We start from the raw sequence: 20,155 nt of genomic DNA, 5'->3' as shown, positions 1-20,155 counted from the left end.
TAAATTGCTTTGGGTAATAGAGACATTTTAATATGTTTATTCTTCCTAACCATGAGCACGGTATATGCCTCCACTTGTTCGTATCTTCCCTGATTTCTTTTATCAATGTTTTATAATTTTCCGAGTACAAGTCTTTAATCTCCCCGGTTAAATTTATTTCTAGGTACTTTATTTTTTTGGTTGCAATGGTAAAGGGGATTGATTCCTTCATTTCTCTTTCTGAAAGTTCATTGTTAGTGTATAAAAATGCCTCTGATTTCTGAGTATTGATTTTATATCCTGCCACCTTGCTGAATTCATTTATCAGGTCTAGTAGTTTTTTGACTATGACTTTAGGGTTTTCTATATACAATATCATATCATCTGCAAATAATGATAGTTTTACTTCTTCTTTTTCAATTTGGATGCCTTTTATTTCTTTTTCTTGTCTGATTGCTTCCAGAACTATGTTGAATAAGAGTGGTGAAAGGGGACACCCCTGCCTTGTTCCTGATCTTAAGGGGATTGCTTTTAATATTTGCCCATTGTGTATGATATTGGCTGTGGGTTTGTCATAGATGGCCTTTATCATGTTGAGGTGTGTTCCCTGTATTCCCACTTTGCTGAGAGTTTTGATCATGAATGGGTGCTGGATTTTATCAAATGCTTTTTCTGCATCTATTGAAATTACCATGTCGTTTTTCTCCTTCCTTTTGTTTATGTGATGAATCACATTGATTGTTTTGTGAATATTGTACCAGCCTTGCCTCCCCAGAATAAATCCCACTTGATCATAGTGTATGATTTTTTTTCATATATTGCTGGATCCGGTTTGCTAATATTTTGTTGAGGATTTTTGCATCTAAATTCATCAGGGGTATTGTCCTATAATTTTCTTTTTTTGTGTTGTCTTTGCCTGGTTTTGGAATCAGAATTATGCTCGCCTCATAAAAGGAGTTTGGAAGTCTTCCTTCCTCTTGAATTTTTTGAAATAGCTTCAGAAGGATAGGAGTTAGTTCTACTTTGAATATTTGGTATAGAATTCACTTGTGAAGCTATCAGGCCCAGGACTTTTCTTTTTTGGGAGCTTTTTGATAACTGTTTCAGTCTCATTTGTTGTAATTGGTCTGTTTAGGTTTTCTGATTCTTCCAGATTGATTTTTGGAAGATTATATGTTTCAAGGAATTTGTCCATTTCATCTAGGTTGTCTAGTTTTTTGGTGTACAGTTCTTCATAGTATTTTCTTACAATATTTTGTATTTCTGTTGTGTCAGTTGTTATTTCTCCACTCTCGTTTCTAATTTTATTTATTTGAGTCCTCTCTCTTTTTTTCTTGATGAGTCTGGTTAAAGGTTTGTGGATATTGTTTACCTTTTTAAAGAACCAGCTCCTGGTTTCATTGATCCTCTGTATTGTTTCTTTAGCCTCTATGTCATTTATTTCTGCTCTGATCTTTATTATTTCCTTCCTTCTACTAGCTCTGGACCTTACTTGCTGTTCTTTTTCTAGTTCTTTTAGATGTAGTGTCAAGTTGTTTATTTGAGCTTTTTCTAGCTTCTGGAGGTATGCCTGTAATGCTATGCACATCCCTCTTAGGACTGCTTTTGCTATGTCCCATAAATTTTGAGTTGATGTATGCTCGTTATCCTTTGTTTCTAGGAATTTTTTAATTTCTTCTTTGATCTCATTGTTTACCCATTCATTATTTAATATCATGCTATTTAGTTTCCAAGTGTTTGAGTATTTTTCTGTTTTTCTGTTGTGTTTGATTTCTAGTTTAATGCCATTATGATCAGAGAAAGTGCTTGATTTGATTTCAATCTTCTTAAATTTTTTGATACCGCTTTTGTGCCCTAATATGTGGTCTATTCTAGAGAATATACCATGAGAACTTGAAAATAATTATATTCTGCTGCTTTAGGGTGAAAAGTTTTGAAGATATCTATTAAATCGAGTTGATCTAATATGTCCTTTAAGTCTGCTGTTTCTTTGTTAATTTTTTTTCTTGAGGATCTATCTAATGATGTTAATGGGGTATTGAAATCCCCTACTATTATAGTATTGCTGTTGATCTCACCCTTTAAATCCATCAAAGTCTGCTTTATATATTTAGGTGCTCCTATATTAGGTGCGTAGATATTTATAACAGTTATATCTTCCTGTTGGATTGCTCCCTTTATCATTATGTAGTGACCTTCTTTATCTCTAACTATATTCTTTGTTTTAAAGTTCATTTTGTCTAAGTATTGCTACCCCAGCTTTTCTTTCTTTTCCATTTGCGTGAAATATTTTTTTCCATCCTTTTATCTTCAGTGTATGTGCATCTTTTGATTTAAGGTGTGTCTCTTGTAGACAGCATATGTATGGGTCTTATTTTCTTATCCACGCAGCTACCCTATGTCTTTTGATCGGATCCTTTAATCCATTTAAATTTAAGGTTATTATTGATATGTAATTGTTTATTGCTATTTTATTCTTTAAAGCTGTATTCCTCTTTTGCTATATTCTTTTTCTTCTTTGATCTTTTACAACAGATCCCTTAGGATTTCTTGGCAACCTTGGTTTTGTTGTAGTGAATTCCTTGAGGTTTTTTTTGTATGTAAAGCTTTTTATTTCTTCTTCAATTTTAAATGATAGCCTTGCTGGATAAAGTAGTCTTCTTGTAGGCTCTTGTTCTGCATTACTTTGAATATTTCTTGCCATTCCCTTCTGGCCTCAAGTGTTTCTGTTGAGAAGTCAGAAGTCATCCTTATGGGGGCTCCTTTGTAGGTGATAGTCTTTTTTTCTCTAGCAGCTTTTAATATTTTCTCTTTATCACTTAGCTTTGGTATTTTAATTATGATGTGTCCCAGTGTTGATTTCTTTGGGTGTCTCCTTAATGGAGTTCTCTGTGCTTCCTGAACATGTGAGATGTTTTCCTGCTTTAATTGAGGGAAGTTTTCATCTATGATATGCTTGAACAAAGTCTCTAATCGTTCTTCTTTCTCTTCTTCTTCAGGAACCCGTATGATGTGGATGTTATTTCTCTTCATGTTGTCACAGAGCTCTCTTAGGGTTTCCTGAGACTTTTTGAAGTATCTTTTCTTTTTTCTTCTCTGTTTCTGTGCCTTTATTTATCGTGTCCTCTAACTTGCTGATTGGATTCTCCGCTTCATCCATCCTGCTTTTAATTCCTTCCATTGTGTTCTTTATTTCAGATATTGTATTTGTCAATTCTGACTGATTCTTTTTTATTATTTCAATGTCCTTTTTTATATTTACTATCTTTATTTAGGTGTTCGTAATGACGATCTATTGTTGTTCTAATATCTTTGAGCATCCTAACAATCGTTAATTTAAACTCTGCATCTAGTAATTTGGTTATATCTGATTCATTTATGTCTTTTCTGGGGATTTCTCTTGGTTCATTTGTGTTGCATTTTTCTGCATTCTCATTTTCTCTGTGTAAAGGAAGGTTTTGGCCACTGGAGTCTACTGGGTATGGCCTTTGTTCCCTAGGTATGGTCTGTCTACAGGCCTGCCACCCCCTCTTCTGTTGCTGCCTAGGGCTTTTGGGTTTGGGCGTTGCCAGTGCCTGCCCACTGGAGCTGTTGCTGTGGTTTCCACCTCTCCTTCACGGGAGTGGCTGTGATCACGTGCTCCGTTGCACAAGCCTTGGTGGCCTTGGCCTTTTCCCTGCCCCCGTGGGTGGCGTTATGCTTGGCCCTGAGAGCAGTGGCAATCAACTTTGCTCAGCTGTGTGTCTCTGACTGTTTCTGGGCTTTCGTGCCACCCTTGTAGGTGGAGCCCACTGGTGGAACGGCTGCTAGCCTTGGCTCTACCGGCTGGGCAGGACTGTGTGCCCACGCTCAGCTCAGTAGCGGAACTCAGCCTGTTCTGGACTTTTGGCTCCACCCCTGTGGGAGAAGCCAACTCCAAAGTCAGGCCACAAGCCTCGGTTCCACGGTTGGAGCAAGGCTGTGCTCCTGTGCCCTTGCTCAAGAGCTGGTCTCCACCCCTTCTGGGGTTCCTGCCCTTCTCCCGCAGGCTGGATTACAGGCTGCCAGCAGCTGGGATTGACCGCTTTTTCACGCCTACTGCTCCCCAGTCGGGCAAGACTGAGCAGTCACGGGAGCCCAGTGGTGGCCAGCAGGCTTCCGTCCCTGCCAACCATACGGCGCCTCTGCGTCCTGCCGCTGTCCACCCTCCGGCGAGCCCTCAGCCGTGTGGGTGGGGGCGCTGCAGCTCAGACCCTAAGACTCACTACTGTAGCCCCGAAAGCTCCCTCCTTCTAAGCGACTCTGCTCTGAGTGCCGTGGGAGAGCTTGTTTGGCTGGTGTCCTCCTTCTCTTTGCTGGTATTGCTGTTTCCAGGGGAAATGTTCACTTCAAATTTGGGGAGTGACTCGTCCCAGGGGTTAGGGTGACTATCTCCCAAAATGTTTCTCCCTGTGCCTCCTAGATTACAGTCTCTTCCTGCTACTGTGGTCCTCTCCTCTCTCCCCATCCCCCGGAGCCCCGGGTGAGTGGTTGTGAGAGAGGTTTTCTGTGCGGTCCCTTTAAAAAAATCCGGGGTCTGAGAAATTAGACTCTTTCTCACATACAGTATCCTGACTTGTTTCCAGCTAAATACTGTCCTTATGCCTCTTCTGGGCTCTGGGGTTGCAGGCTGGGGCTTTGTTTCTGGAATTCAGGACCCTCCCCTCTCTGCTAAACTCATTTCCCGCCATGAGAGTCTCTCCCGGCTGCCGTTTGCTCCGAGGAGCTGGGCAGCCCTCTCTGCGTTTCCGCTTTTTCTACCAGTCTCGGTGTGGCTTCTTCAGTGTTCCTTGGTTGAAGAGTCCTCTCAGTTTAGTCTAAGGTTGGTTTTTCCAGAAGACAATTCTTAAAATTAGTTTGTAATCCACTTTGGTTCTGGGAGGTGGATGTTGGTACGTCCGCCTACTCCAGCGCCATCTTGTCTTCTCCCCATTATTAGTTTTTAAATTTAAATTCACACTAAGTGAAGTTAAACAGCCATGTTGTAAGCACTCACCTTTGAGTGTAGCTTGTGAAATTGAACGTTGGTGAGATGACATGGTTTCTCCGAATGAGCTTGTGAAAGCGGGAAGGGTAGAAGCGGAGGAGGGACCTATTAGGGCATTAGGCCCCAGGGGGTCAGTCGTGAGTCCTGTGCCAGCCTGCGCTCCAACTCAGGAAAAGCTTGTGTGAAGACAGATCTGTTCTGTCACCCCAGGAAGAGAAAGTTAACGTGCAGTTTATAGTGTTATATGTTTCTTTGCCTCCATACCTTTTATTGAATTTAGTGAACAGTTTTCTTCTAATAAGATTTTAATTCGTATCAATTTGTAGCTTTATTTTATTATTTTCTTCATATTTAACTTTAAGAGTTTAGCAAGTTTTATACTTCATATTTAAAGTATATCTCTGACATATGCTTTTCCATAGTTTCAACCTCATTGAGTTTTTTTTATAACGGCTCTCATAACCTAGGGTGTTGAACGACTTTAAATACAGTCTAGGCCAAAGGTGTGACTCAGATTCCGTTTGGGCAAGTTACATCTGTGGGGTAGACTGTGGACCATTCTTCTGTTCCAACATAGGAATCAAAAGCGGTGGTATCTTCTTTCTCGCCCTGAAAATAAGTATGTAATTAAGAGTTTCAAATATGTGTAGTACATTGAACTATATTCTTAAAAGTTTTCATGGAAATTAGTTTCTTTCTAATTGTCAATAACAGGTTTAGCCCTTCACTTCAAATTTTATAACTATTCATGTACACCCTTCTTGATTTATTCCAGGAGAAAAGCCTTTCAAGTGTGACGAGTGTAACTTTGCCTCTACCACCCAGTCTCACCTGACTCGGCACAAGCGGGTGCACACCGGAGAGAAGCCCTACCGCTGCCCCTGGTGCGACTACAGGTAAGGGCTGGTCACCAGGCAGGTGGACCAGGCGGGTCCCCACCGGGGATGGGAATCCTGCTAAATTTTCCATTACAGAATAATTTTTCCTGATCAACATGAATTAGCACAATTTAAAGCATGATTCACTTACTAATTTGGGAAATGTATTTTACCACCTAATTTTAGTGACTTTTTAAAATTGTACAATTCTTTTCCGTTTCTTATAACTTTTACATTTAGGTTTTATAATTCTTTGAGACACCTGAATTTCACGTGATTTTATTTATTTGCCAAAGTAGGGAGCCATCCCAATCAATCAGTTCTCCAGTTGCATATGGCGTCTTATTTGCTGTGAGCTAGGCCCTCAGGCAATTAGGACCATACTGGAAATGCTTTCTGTCTTCAAGGACGTTGTAGTGTAATAGGTGACTTGTAATGTTCAAAAAAAGTTGTAACACAGAGTCACTGGGTCAATAAAAGAGCCAGGGAACGAACAGGTTCAGCCAGAATGAAGTCCTTCTAGAGGAGGGAGCATTTCAGCCCAGGTTCTAAAGAGGGTGGATTTCAGATGCATGCATGTTCTGTGGGCAGCCAGGCGGTAATGGCTGGCACAGGGCAGCATTTTTGAGTCCAGAGTCTGTTGGAAGTCAGTATTGATCAGGGTCGCGGCGGCAGCCCCACCAGGTTGCAGTTACTGGTCAGTGGCAGCACGGCACGGGAGTAGAGAGATAAGAGGTGTTCAGACAGTGGTGAGGCACCCTCAGTGACGAGGTGTGTGTAGATGGCAGAGGGACAGGAAGAAGAGGGTCAGGTTGCACCTGGAGCCTGTGAGTGAGCTTGGAGCTCAAGGTGTCTTGAGATGCCCCGGGGGTGCAGGCAGCCAACGGACATCTGTTCCAGGAGCTTACCCAGCAGACATGGAGCCTGAGTCGGAGCTGGAAAGCCTTCTTTTGCCGGGGCTGCAGCCCTGGTGGCCCTTCCGCACACTGGGGAGGGGGCTCCACGCATCACCTTTGTTAGGTCCTGGCATCCGTGCTGCAGCCGGAAGCCCCTCTACACGACCAGTCCGTCCTCCTCCGGGTGTGCACACACTGCCAGTCTCCGTGGTGTTCCTCATTATTGCATTAAGTGTTATCTGAAGGTCATCTCAGAGTGCAGAGATATTACAGATATATTTCATTCATTAATTATTCATTCTTCCAACATTTTATGAGTTCTGTCTTTCTTAACACTGGATTGGTGTTTCTTGGAAATTTGGTAAAATAGGGATGCTGTTAGAGGTAGTCACAGGAATTCTAAAGTGCTGATAACGTGAGTTCTTTAAAAAGTAATCATGATCGAAGGCTCCATTTTCTTATGAAAGAGGTCACCCCGTGTAGCTGCCTCCCCTGTAAAACTCAGAGAAGAAATGAGAAGGATAAGAACTTCCCTTGATTACCTGTCTTAGCCGTTCGCTTGGCTCTGTCTGCAGTCTGTGTTCTAGGTGTGAGGTTTGGGTTGTCTGACACTTTCCTTTCCGTTTCTTCATACATTTTATATTTCACACTTAAATTGTAACCACTTTTCTGTTTTATTTATCTTGTATAACTGTGATTTCAAGCTGTTATTTTTTAAGTAGCAGGACTATTATTTTAAATAAGATCTTGTACGGACCTCATATATAAAATAGGTTTAAGTGCTATCTACCACTTGTAAGTGGATTTCATGGTTAAAATCTGAAATATTTACCAAGGACATTAAAACTTACTAGACCAGACTGTTTTCCCAGGCTGACATTTTTAGATGGGACGTTGTTGATAATGTTGGTAACCCCGGCTGTGGGCTTCCAGTCCACCCTGGTTCAGGGGTGGGGGGGGGGTGCTCTGTGGAGCCTCAGTCACACTGTGAACTAACCTCCCGTCTCGGAGGGTAGATGTGGGCCTCTCTTCATTTGTAAGAGGGTGATTGGTGTGCGGGCCTCCCAGGGTCTGCCTGTCTTAGACATGGGACCCGGGAACCCCCAGCTGGGGCCGGCTCACACACCTCAGCCCTGTGCCATTGCAGATCCTCCTCTGGGTGGTCCCAGGCTCCACCCCACCTACAGTCTCCACTCTGGATGCGAGACTTCCTGCCTGGTGGGTCTAACGTGTGTTAAAATGGATCCGAAAGATCTGCCACAATGTATTCTTTTCAGTTTTTGAAGTTGGTAAACATTTATCAAACTTAAACTCAGCTGTTGGATGATTACTAAAATACCTTGGCATTCTATAATGCCTGGTTTGAAAACTGTTCTGCAATATAATTTTAATACTTTTATGGCTTTGGGTAAGGTTGATAAACAATAATCACTATTAAATTTTTAGACATTTTAAGCCATTTTCAGCTTTCCCCTTGAAAACAATTATACCTAACAATTTTTGTGCATAATCATGATTTTTTGAAGACATTTTTAGAAGTATGATTTAAGGCTTTTACCCCCCATGATGTAAGTTTTCAATTAAGAATTGAGAGGTTAGTTTAATCACAAACATTTTTAACTGTAGGAAAATTAAAAAAAAAAAAAAACTTGCCCGAGGAAAAAATACATGATAACATTGATTCAAAATGTATAAAGATTAACTTGGGCCAAAATCACAAACTTGATCTAACAAGCCACAATTGCAGTGGGATGTTTTACTGTGTCCTAACAGAAGGTGGAAAAGAGAATCTTTGTTAGGACACAAGTATTACTACAAAGGTTGGGATTTCAATTTTGTTTTGCTGATTAGGACTGTGTTTTTTGTAGACTTCCAAGTCTTTGTGTGCACAAACGTATTTCAAAGTATTTCAGATTTCCTTGGTTTGAAATTCTGTTTTCCCTTTGCTAAGGCTGGGTTGTCACTTGTCCCTAATCACATGATCTCCCTGAAATAGCATCACTTCTGCTGAGATGTGTACGTGGCCAGCTGGCCCTGTCTGTGTGAGGTCTTTCAGCACTGCGGTAAAAAGGGGACAGTGTCTTCTGAGAATACTGTCCCTGTCACCTGACATTTAAATCTAATATCTACCAAATTTTCTTTTGAAATGCTTAAAGTCCTTAATAAAAAGGGAGATTGTATCTTTATTTAAAACTTCAATAATTTGATTATTGAGTGTGAATTGTTTGAACATTTTCTGTTCATAGGAGTATCATCATTCTGTGTACATATGGTTAGGTCTGTTTTCACTAGTGAACAAAAGATAAGTTAAGCTTGGCCAGGAGTACAGAACACTTGCAAATTTCTGAATACTTCTGAATTTGGGGACTATGAATGAGTGTGGAATTTACAACAGATATCTTTGTTTTGTTGTTGATGAGCAAAAGATTGGAAAATTAGCAGGCAGTTAAGTTCAAAATGATTGTATTGGTTGCTAATAACAAAGTGCTCACTATACCTATCTCAGAATAACAAAGAAAACATCTTTCACAGGCTAAAATAAATTTTAGTATGCATGATTTCTATAGAACAAATATATCTATAAGGTGATCAGTTGTTTACTAAAAAGATAAGGTCATATTTGTGTTACTAGTACTTTCCATGATACATGTATTTGACTGCTTAAAATATTTTATACCATTTAGATTTTTATTTACTATAGAAACATAAAAACCATCCTTATAGAGAATTCCTATCTTTGCCAATATTAACACTTATTTTCAGGTAAATAACCATCATTAGAAATTGCAGTATTTAAATTCCATTTGAGAATATATTTTTCATTTTATAAATTGAACATTAGTGGGGAAATACTAGTATAATAATTATTCATGAAAAATGTGAATATAGATTTGTTTATAGAAGAATTTTATAATTGGTCTTTTGAACCTGGGGCCATTTTTCAAGTTTGCATTATTAATTTAGGCAATGACATTTCATTCTATTTAGATGTAAACATGTACCCCTTTCTCAGGCTTCTCTTGTCTGAAACACCTAAAAATCTAATCCATTACAAATCAGTATATTTCATCATTACTCCAAAATTTTTCCACCATTAATTATTATTCATTTTAATTTCAAAGTATTAATTGAGATTCATAGCACACTGTCCTATATTATTTATGTGGCAAATTTGTGAGATTTGTTTCTACACCAGAATAGAAACAACCTAATGTTTTCTGTATTTTCACTTCCCTTTGTTATATATTGTCACTTCTATATTAATGAGAACCAGAGAAGCCTTTAATATGTTGTGGTAAGTACCCTCTCTAATAATGTAAATCTGTTTCCCTGTAGAATTTATTAATATCAAACTGCAGACTGTTCCACCAAGGGCCCTGGCTTCCACACAATAGTTAGGTGGCCCTAATTGGACTTTCTTCTCCGTTACTCACCTTCTTATTGGTGTCCGGCTCCTATTTCGGGTTAATGGGGGAAGATTAAGAAATCTGTACGAAACAATAAACCTCCGATAAGTCATGGAAAGTAACACTAAATACTTCCTGAAATATTACACATATCAAGGTGAATCCTGTGTTGCACTTTGTCATTTTGTAAAGAAGATTAAAATTTCCAGCCAAACTCTGGCCATTTTGGTCATTGTGCATTGCATCCCTGTGACAGATCCCGGAATGAGCTAGGCACTCTCTCTGACTCCGCTTTGGGTCAGACTTCCTCCAGTGGCACAGCGGCCGTAGTTCTTCCAGCCGTATACTCCTTCCTAAATTGTTGCTCTCCTTTTTATTTTTTTATTTATTTTTTAATTTTTTTTTGTATTTTTCCGAAGCTGGAAACGGGGAGAGACAGTCAGACAGACTCCCACATGCGCCCGACTGGGATCCACCCGGCACGCCCACCAGGGGCGACACTTTGCCCACCACGGGGCGATGCTCTGCCCCTCCGGGGCATCGCTCTGCCGCGACCAGAGCCACTCTAGCGCCTGGGGCAGAGGCCAAGGAGCCATCCCCAGCGCCCGGGCCATCTCTGCTCCAATGGAGCCTTGGCTGCGGGAGGGGAAGAGAGAGACAGAGAGGAAGGAGGGGTGGGGGTGGAGAAGCAAATGGGCGCTTCTCCTATGTGCCCTGGCCGGGAATCGAACCTGGGTCCCCCGCACGCCAGGCCGACGCTCTACTGCTGAGCCAACCAGCCAGGGCCTTCTCCTTTTTATTTTACTCACTATTTTTATTTTCTTTTTAGTTACGGTACTTGGAATTATAACCCCAAAATGAAATATATCATAGAGTTGAGAAATAAAATATGTAATTCCTGCCTCATATTAAAGATGAACTTCATTGTTTTGCTTAATTTGTAGAAATACCCTTTGATTTCCCCCTACCTGATCGCTTACTTAGCTCTTGACCCATGTGTACCATAGAAGTCATTGATACGTGAAGTTTTTATCTCAAGAAGACTAGTCTTTCCTTTTTGGGATGAATGTGACATTTAACCTTGGTGTGGTACCCAGCTGAAGATTTGCTCTTTGTGATACTTTCTAACATCTGAATATTTTGTTTAGTATTTTCTATAATTGAGTCAGTGGATTTCACACATGAGAGCCATCTATAGAATTACTCTTTGTCGCGACCATTTGACATGCACGCATCTCATGTGCATGCACATGTGTATAGCCTAAAAAGATTTTTGTCAAACAGTACCTTTAATATAATCAAATTTTATCTTAACTTTGCATGATGCTGGAAGCATTTTTGGGACAGTTTTAAGATACAATGCCAATAAACTGTACTTTTAAGATTTATTTCCCTTTTACAAGTTTGAACTGCTTTCTAAAACACGTATTTCTGTAAAGGTGTCTCAGGAAAATTTTTCAGGTCTTAGATAATACTGTGTATTTTTATATAGTTCACTGCATAAACATTTTATCTTACGCATAAGGTGACCGTAGGCAAACCTCTTAGTAAGAATCCGCATGCAGGAGGTCTGTGTGCTGGTCACCAGGGTGTCCGCCGCTCCGAAGGTAGGAGGGAGTCATGGGCTGCGTCCTGCTCTGGGATGATCTCTTCGGAGCGCTCCTGTTTCCCTGTGGCTTCCTGTGCAGGCTCCCAGGTGGGCCTGGAGAACAAACTTGCCTTCACTCTGAATGATGACCAAGAGGCAAATAGGTGTCTGTGGGGGTGGCAGGGCATCCAAGATGCAGGTGACATTACACATTGGCAGCAGACAGTACCCACTTCTTTGTCTGAAGAGCAGAGGTAGCGTTTGTTTCTTTTGGGTGATTTTGAAGTTCTTAAGGAATAATGACACCGCATCAAATGAATCAGATGAAAGTATCTGATATTAATATTAGATATGCTATGTATTTATTTGAAACAATTCGATGCCACAAGCCTAATTATATCAGTCTAGACTTTAAATGGAACTATTTTGTCAGTGAAATAAGCCAGCCGGAGAAAGACTAATCCTGTGTGAGTTCATTTCTATGTGGAAGCTTCCAACAGAGGTCACATTCTGGAGCAGGAAAGAAACGTGCCTGTCGGGGCTGCACGGCCGGCGGGGAGGGGGTCAGAAGAGGCCAGAAGGGCCCGGACTTCCCGGGATGCGGTGAGCAGGGCCTAAGGGTCCAGCAGACCATGGTGGCTGCACTTGACAGCACAGTGCCACGTATTTAAATAAGCTGAGAGAGTGGGACTTACCTGTTCTCACCAAAGGGAAGAAAGATTAATTTAAAAAAAACAACCCTTTTTGTCATTTCAAGTACAGGCAGCACCGTATTGTTTGTCTGGGCCCATTCACCCCTTACTATTCCACTCTCCTCCAAGTGCTGATCCAGTTAAGGGAACAGAGGACGCACGTGCCAGGCCGGAAGGTCAGCTGGACGGCCTAGGGACCCAGCCCCTCCGCAGAGTTTTCTCAGGATGGCGACGATTCCACGGGGCTTCCCCCAGGTGTGGGGTTCCTTGTGGGAGGCCACGTGTTCGTGTGCCCTGTGGGCAGCACCCGCCTGCCCTGCACACAGTTCAACTGGCCGCAGGCAGGTGCCAGTGTCCTGGCTGCTTTGGGAATCAGGTCTGTCTGGTACCTGGCAAGCAAAGCGCGCCCCAGAAGGTCTCCTGGCACTTGTCTAGATGCCCCTCCGAGTGGGGCAGTCTTCCACACGGAGTCGTGGTTTCTGGTAAGTGCAGGTGGGACTTTTTTTTGGGGGGGGGGCCCAAAGAAGATTACATATTTGTATCTTCAGGTTTTCTCTAATGAGTTATGAAACTTCTACTATTTGTAAATTTCTTTTTCGGTAATGTTTCTATCTGTTTCAGAAGAATTCCTTTCTGAACGCGTCTCCTAATTTTCTCTGACCTTTTCATTACTGATTTTTTAACCTCAGCACTAATTGTGCTTTTGATTTGGTTTCGTGCTTTCCGTGATGTTTGTGTGTAATGTTATTTCCGTACATGACATGTTTCACCCCTACTTTTCGTTGTGTCCTGAAACACCCAAGTGACATAGGCTTTTAAAAATTTCTGTGTCAGCCTGGCAGGCATGACCTGGCACAGGTGCTTATGTGAGGCCTCTGGTCATTGTTGATAAATTTACAACTAACAAAACGCATTTAAGTGAAAAGAATCTGCATGCAGACTTGAACACAAATAGATTCCATAGCATTAAAAATTGCAGATTGGTTCAGATGTTTTTAAAGGAAAAAAAAACCGAGTTAATTCCTTTTGTTTGTCAGTACAAGAGAGTTGTTTTGCTGGGTGATGTGGGCGGAATCAGCGTTGGGACCACAGATCAATTAGCAGAGCCATGTGAGCACAGAGTGACCACGTTCCCTCTGCTATCTCTTAAAGTAGCATCCAGATAAACATGTTTGTTCCGCCTGCTGCCGCTGAATCCCAAATCCAGTCATTATGAGAGGACCCAAGCTATCTTTGGGGTTGGTCTTTCTGCAAGGAGTCACTATGGACAGTCCCTCGGGTGGTAGTTAGATATAGCTGTATCTCTCTCAGCTTATTTAAAGGAGGAAAGGCCTCAGAGATGAAAAAAAAAATAGAAAATATTTTTTGGGGAATAGTCTGTTGCATAATAAGTTATTCCTCAGACACTAGAGCTATTATCACACAACAAAACACTTGGCCATGTAACTGTATATCTCCCGTGCCGGGGGCTCCTGCACTGCAGCTTGTTAGGGAAGCTCTGTGATCACCCGGAGGGCCGGCGGGTCCGTGGAGAGCCTGGCTCCTGCCAGCGTGTGCGTGGCTCTCACCAGCTGCGACATGGGTGGGAGAGACGGTAGCAGAACAGAATAAACTAGCCGTGAAGGAAATACAAGTGTGTGACCACTGGTCATTCATTGAGAGCACAAGATAGTTGCTTCGTTCAGATCGCCTGCTCCTGTGTTCTCTGGGGTAGGGCTCCTGGTCCTGTGGAAGTGGCGAGAGGGAGAGTGAAGGGAAAGCCCGGGCCCCACGGACCATGGCCGCCGCTGTCTCTACCTTCGGCTCCCTTTGTGGAATGAGGCGCGGCCTTCCATGTAGTCGCTTGTAATTGTGTGTTCGCTTTCCCTAGAGAACATCTGCAGAAATGAGGCTCCATCTTCTGAATCACGTCTTGACTCTCTTAATTAAGAGAGTGTCACACACACTCTTTGTTGGCCTTCTCCCCGTTAACAAGAAGTGTGTGTGTGTGAAAACTCCACAGAGCAAGAGATGGTCCTGAATTCTTTTCTTTCTTGGGAAATGTCGCTGCGTGTGCCTTACTGCAGAGCCTCAAGTGAGGTGTAATTGAGAGTGACTAGACCTGACCACTTTTCCTACGGGATTTTAACCGAGTGTGTCCTTTTTCTCTGACCCGTCACACCTTAGTTCCTGACTTGTAATTATTGGGGCTTGAGTCTTGCTATGCAGCCCTGGCCCCTGCTGTCCTGTGTCTGCTGTCCGCTCAGACCCTGGACGGCCCTGGGCGGCCCAGTGACCACCCTGGGAACAGGTCTCGATCACCGTCTCTCTGTCCTTTCTTCCTCAGCAGGTTTTGTTTATCATAAATTATCTCTCTAGCCTGACCTGTGGTGGCGCAGTGGATAATGCGTTGACCTGGAAATGCTGAGGTTGCCGGTTCGAAACCCTGGGCTTGCCTGGTCAAGGCACATATGGGAGTTGATGCTTCCAGCTCCTCCCCCCTTCTCTCCTCTCTCTCCCTTTCTGTCTCTCTCTCTCTCTCCTCTCTAAAAATGAATAAATAAAATAAAAAAAAAAAAATTAAAAAAAAAAAAAAATAAAAAAAAAAAATAAATAAAAAAAAAAAAAATAAATTATCTCTCTTAACACATCTATGAACTATCCTAAGACAAATCAGAATTTTCCCTTTTAGAGGAAAAATATGGTTAATATTTAGTGTTTGTGCCTAAGTCAATCTCTTGGGTCGAATCATTTGTCATAAAAAGTGGCTGGCACTTAAATTTGAGATAATTTGTTTTGTTCTTAAAACTTGACATAAATTTGATTTCAGTTAAAGGTGAGATTCTTTCCCACTTCGCAGTCCCGGGTTATGCTTTTCGTTGGCTGTCCAGTCCTGCTGTCCGCTTGGCAGGTTCGGCCCTCGGGCACGTGGGCTTGTGGTGAAGAACCCATTCTGGAGAGTGTGGGTTTCACCCCAGAGGTGGGGTGGCCGGCAGAGAACTTAAGGAGCTGAGGATTCACATCTCACTTTGCAAAGCTCGTAGTGGTCTGAGAGAATGAGCCCCAGAGGGACAGGGAAGTAGGGGTCACATAAGAGACCACTGCACGAGGGTGAGCAGAAAATCGCTAGTGCCTACCCCTGAGCCGACCCCGTCGCCGAGGGTTAGCAGGGCGAGTGGGTACATGGTATCCAGTGGGTGAATGTAGGGCAGGGGACAGAAAGACACACACTGTTCTTCAGAGGCTTTGGCCACGGCTACGTGAGAACCACATTGCAGCTTCAGGGTCCCCACCCTTGGAGCAGGAGAATGAGGGCCACTGTGGTCAGGGACCAGGTTTCTCCTTCCTTGTGTTTGAACATTGGCAATGCCCGTGGGCTTTCCAAGTAGAATCATGTCCATAGAGGTGTGAACAGTACTAACCTGTCTTGAACATGAAGGCATCGAAGTGATTGATGTTTCCCTTGGAAAATTTGGAAAGTGGAAAGGTGGAGGGCAGGTAGCAACTGCAGGAGAGGCTGGGAACGGGCTCCCAGAAGTGGAAGGGACTGGGAAGCAACTCCAGGCAACGGGCTGGGAATGCTCAGCATACCAGGGGTCCAGTGGCATGAGGACACCCAGTCTACCAGCCTCAGTCACCGAGAGGTCACCGGTTCCCCTTGGGAAGACCACACAAGGTTAAGGGACAGAACAGAAACCAGGAAGGTGGCCAGAGGTGCAGACAAGGTGAGAATGCAGGGTGACTGGCCTTGGGGAGCTTTGTCTGGAAGGCTATGCTGTGCCTCCTTTGGGGGATGGTGGGAGCCCCCCTCCTGTCGCAGTCCCTGCTTTAAGAGTCCATTATACCGTTCAGTGATACCAGCAGCCTGTGGGTGATAGGGGACATGGTGCTTCCAGTCCACCCCTAGGTCTTGAGTCCATTGCCTTACCATAAACCCGGGAAATGGGTACCGTTGTCACTTTCAAGGATCAGCGGCCACCCATACACAGCACTCGTGGTCTAGAGCCTGTATGACTGCTCTCTGGTAGGGGTTACAGGCAGGGTATGCAGCAAGCAGACCTACACATGTGACTTCATACTGGTATCCGTCTGACTTTGGTAAGGATCCAGTGATGTCTATTTGCCACCGTGTCAGGAAGAGCTCATAGATGGAGGAGGTGTGTGTTTGTTTTCCTTAGTTTGCTGAAGATTGCTCTTTAAATTTTACTTACATGCATACATGCCAGCGTGAAAAGCCAACACTATTCCTAATGGCATGGATGATCAGGGTGTGTCGGGCGTGAGGGGGGTGAGACCGTGTTTGGTGTCTTCCCTGGCTGGGTGGACGTGCTGGGGTCCTGAGCTGCACTCACTGTTCTGTCCACGGGGTCTCCCTCAGAGGGGCGGGGCCTGCGGGTGGCTGAGTGTTTGTGCACCAGCCACAGCGCCCCCACCTGGGTGGGATGGCACACACTGACTCCACCTTGGTCATGTTCCGAGTTTCGTACCTAGAATGCACAGAGTGTGTGCTGGTATTATTCTGCCCTCCCCACCACACACACCCAGACATGGGGTTTATTTCTTTTACAGAAAGAATTTCAACAACATGCTATGATACTTTAACTGTTATGTGTAATTCAGAAAGGGCTGGGCAGTAGCTAACAACTCAGTGTAATCACTTAGCACACACTCATAAATGGAGTCTTTTAATGTGACATCTTTTCTATGACTTATTCTAAACAATTTCTGCTAATGTCTCAAGGTTTTCCTAAGACCAGTAAATCTAACAGGCCACCCTAGTGACGTCATTAGCCATTTATTGTGATGGCACCTGACTCACTGATATTTACAGCCTGTGCAGTTTGCTTTGCCTACCTTTTCTTTGTTTGACTTACCGCTGTGATTATAAACACGGTATAACTCTTCACCAGTCACGGACCCCATTACGTATTCTGTGTCCATTTGTCCTGAAACTCAGTTAGACTGTCATACATTGACCCCCACCGCCTTGAAATTGCTATATTTCTAGGAACGGTAGACACGGACAAGGGATGCTGTGGGTGTCAGTGTCAGGGCACTGGACCAGTGGGCAGTGGGAGGGAGCACGGGCTGCCCACACGTGGACATGTGCGTCCATGCACTGTGTGGGTCCCCTCGGCTGCTGTCGGAAGTTTTGCTGCTTTGTCTCAGTATCAATTGCGGTCCCCACAAGGGGGCTACGGCTGCATCTTACTGTTTTGCTGTTAACTTGGTTTCTAACTTTAAAAATGGAAAGTGCACTTTCCTTTGCACATCGGGATAGTCCTGCACATCTCGCTGCAAACGTTTGGCATTGTTTCCCTGAGCATAAATACAGGGAGGGACACGGCCCAGCTCCTGAAGCTGTGTGCCACAGCTCTGCCTACGGCTTGTGTCATCAGAGCGGGGGCGGGGGCGTCACCCGGCCAGATGGCTCTGCAGGAAGGTGGGACCAAGACCCCCAGTGGCAGTGGCGAGAACAAGGGTGTGTGTCATTGGGAATGTGTCCTCTCAGACTCAGGCAGCCGTGGGCCTGTGCCTGAGAAATCTGTGGACGGTAGCAGCATATAGATGTTTTCAGTTACATGTGCCTTTTAATGAACAGTTCTTTGCGGTTTTTAAATGCAATGATTAGATGACCCAAATCCTACTCCTTGAGTTCCGAGAACTTGTTGTCAAGCACATATGCAAATTCACGCACTGCCTTCCGAGTGTCCCTTTCAGCAAAACAGTCTCCTAAGACACTGTGTGCCCCAATGCAAACCAGACTTCAGACCAGGTCCCTGTTCTATTCTTGAGGGCTTTCTTCAGCTTAAAGGTGCAATACATGTTTCCTTTAGCTGTAAAAGCACAATCAAGGCACCGTGATAAGTGAGCCCGTGTTGTAAAAGTAAAACGGATTTCGCCTTCACTCACATGAGCTATAGAAGGAGGAAGCTTTATTGTCCCTGGGAAAGTGATAAGGCAGAGTAATTGTATATTATACTGTCCTGGAACATCTGCCTGAAGACTGCGGGAGTAATTCATCTATCATGGGCGATACGGCGTGTTTTGTCTTTCTGCTTTAAGCCGTCCCACCGCTGGCCTGCACAGAGGTTTTGATAGGGACTGCGCCTGGGCTGGGGCTCACATTAATCAGGCCCCTTGTTCAACACTCCAGCTGACATAATTACAACCTGCGCGCCGCAGTTATTCAAGTCGAGTCCTTGTCACTCGTGGTGCAAAACTACAGGGCTCCGATCCCGGCGGAGATTGCCTTATCACGGAGAACAAGGGCTCGCAGGAGTGGAGAGAATAGAAATGGGAAGACGTCTTGCGGGAGTACTATATATTCCTTTAAAATAAGACATTGAGAGACGTGAGGGCACAGAGGGAGGCGTTGTGTGCAGGGACGACGTGAACCAGTTCTTATTTTTAAATGGATTATGCGAGCAGTTTTCTGAGAATGGGCGTATATTATTAAATAAGCTCGGTGGTCCCTCGTCCTTGGTGACTTTCGTCTATTAACTTTTTCTTCAGAAGCGATCATCTGTGTTCAGAATTATAAAAGGTTTGCATGCTCCTTGGTGGGGCTCAATTTAACAAAATGAATAAAGAATGCATTTAAAATCTACTATCCAGCAAACATAAAATTAAGAGCTTTGCAAGGAATAGTGTCAGCATGAGGGACAGATTCTTCAAAAAAAGTCTGGAAGATGGGAAAACTCCTGCCTCCTTTGTCCCTGGAGCAGAGATGCTTGATGGAAGAGCCGGACAGAAGATTTCTGAGCTAGGTGGCGCCTTTGCACCCTAACCCTGCTTTGCATCCTTGGGCCCATGACGCACCACGTGTGAGGATGCCGTCTCTGCGGCCCTTACGGCTTCTGGCTGCCAGTTCCCTGCCCCGGACAGACTAGGGGCACCTGGGCCCGGGGGAGCTCGTGTGGACAGCGGGGTCGAGCTGAGAAGCCACGCTTCTGTGCAGGCATGCACAGAGGTGTTATGTTTGAGATCTAGGTTGTCCCAAGTAAAACCAGGTCCAGGCCCAGATTCTCAGAACTATCGCGAAACATCTATTTTTCATTCACACTTTTACTCATATCACCTTAAATTTGCTAAGCTTTCAACCAGAAAAAGCTACAGTACATCATCACATATATGTATATAAACACACACATTGTAGATATATAAAACTTGATCTGTAAAGTAGTGTTTTTGTGAAGGTGACTCATTGTAAGCCCAGGTTATCACGCACATGTCTGTACAGCTCAGGGCCTTGTGACTGTGTCTCTGGCCCCTTTGTCCTCCCTAGCCTCTCTTACACACATGATCTGAAGGACTGTGGACTGAGTGGTGGCCAGGCTGCGCTTTCTCACCTGTCTTTGTGAAGGCCTCCCGTCCACATGCCCTTCCTGGTCTCCCAGCACGTCACCGGGCCAAGTTCGGACAGCTAACATCAAGCAGAGAGTGAAACCCACCCCGTGAGGGGGTAAATGCACAGAGTTGAAGAGCATGTTGATGTCAAAGGTCTAGTGTCAGAATCGTGGCCCAAGAACACGGAAAAGAATTTCTGCCAGCAGGCGTCCTCGGCCAGGCAGGCGAGTGGAAGGCGGAGGGACGTGGTTAGGGTGAAGGTCACATTCCCATTGTCACATGTCATGAGTTCCAAGCAGCACTGGAGCTCAGCCGTAAAGAAAATATTTTTGTGGTCTCATACGTTTGACAAACATCCTCTATTTTATCCTTTCCCACCCC

The 20,155-nt window shown here is 43.9% G+C and overlaps 1 protein-coding gene across 2 annotated transcripts in view; it reads left to right on the top strand.

Annotated features, from left to right (window-relative positions):
• Window positions 1–20,155, top strand: part of ZNF407 (zinc finger protein 407) — a 427,510-nt gene that overhangs the window by 267,420 nt on the left and 139,935 nt on the right. For both annotated transcript variants that reach the window (XM_066352233.1, XM_066352234.1), the window contains exon 7: window positions 5,760–5,880. In XM_066352233.1, the coding sequence (XP_066208330.1) occupies window positions 5,760–5,880 (121 nt within the window). The remainder of the gene's footprint in view (window positions 1–5,759; window positions 5,881–20,155) is intronic.

The sequence above is a fragment of the Saccopteryx leptura genome, chromosome 11 (genome assembly GCF_036850995.1).
Source record: "Saccopteryx leptura isolate mSacLep1 chromosome 11, mSacLep1_pri_phased_curated, whole genome shotgun sequence".
NCBI classification, from domain to species: Eukaryota; Metazoa; Chordata; class Mammalia; order Chiroptera; family Emballonuridae; genus Saccopteryx; species Saccopteryx leptura.
Note: the sequence above shows the minus strand (reverse complement) of the source record. Positions and strands in the feature narration are given on the sequence as shown.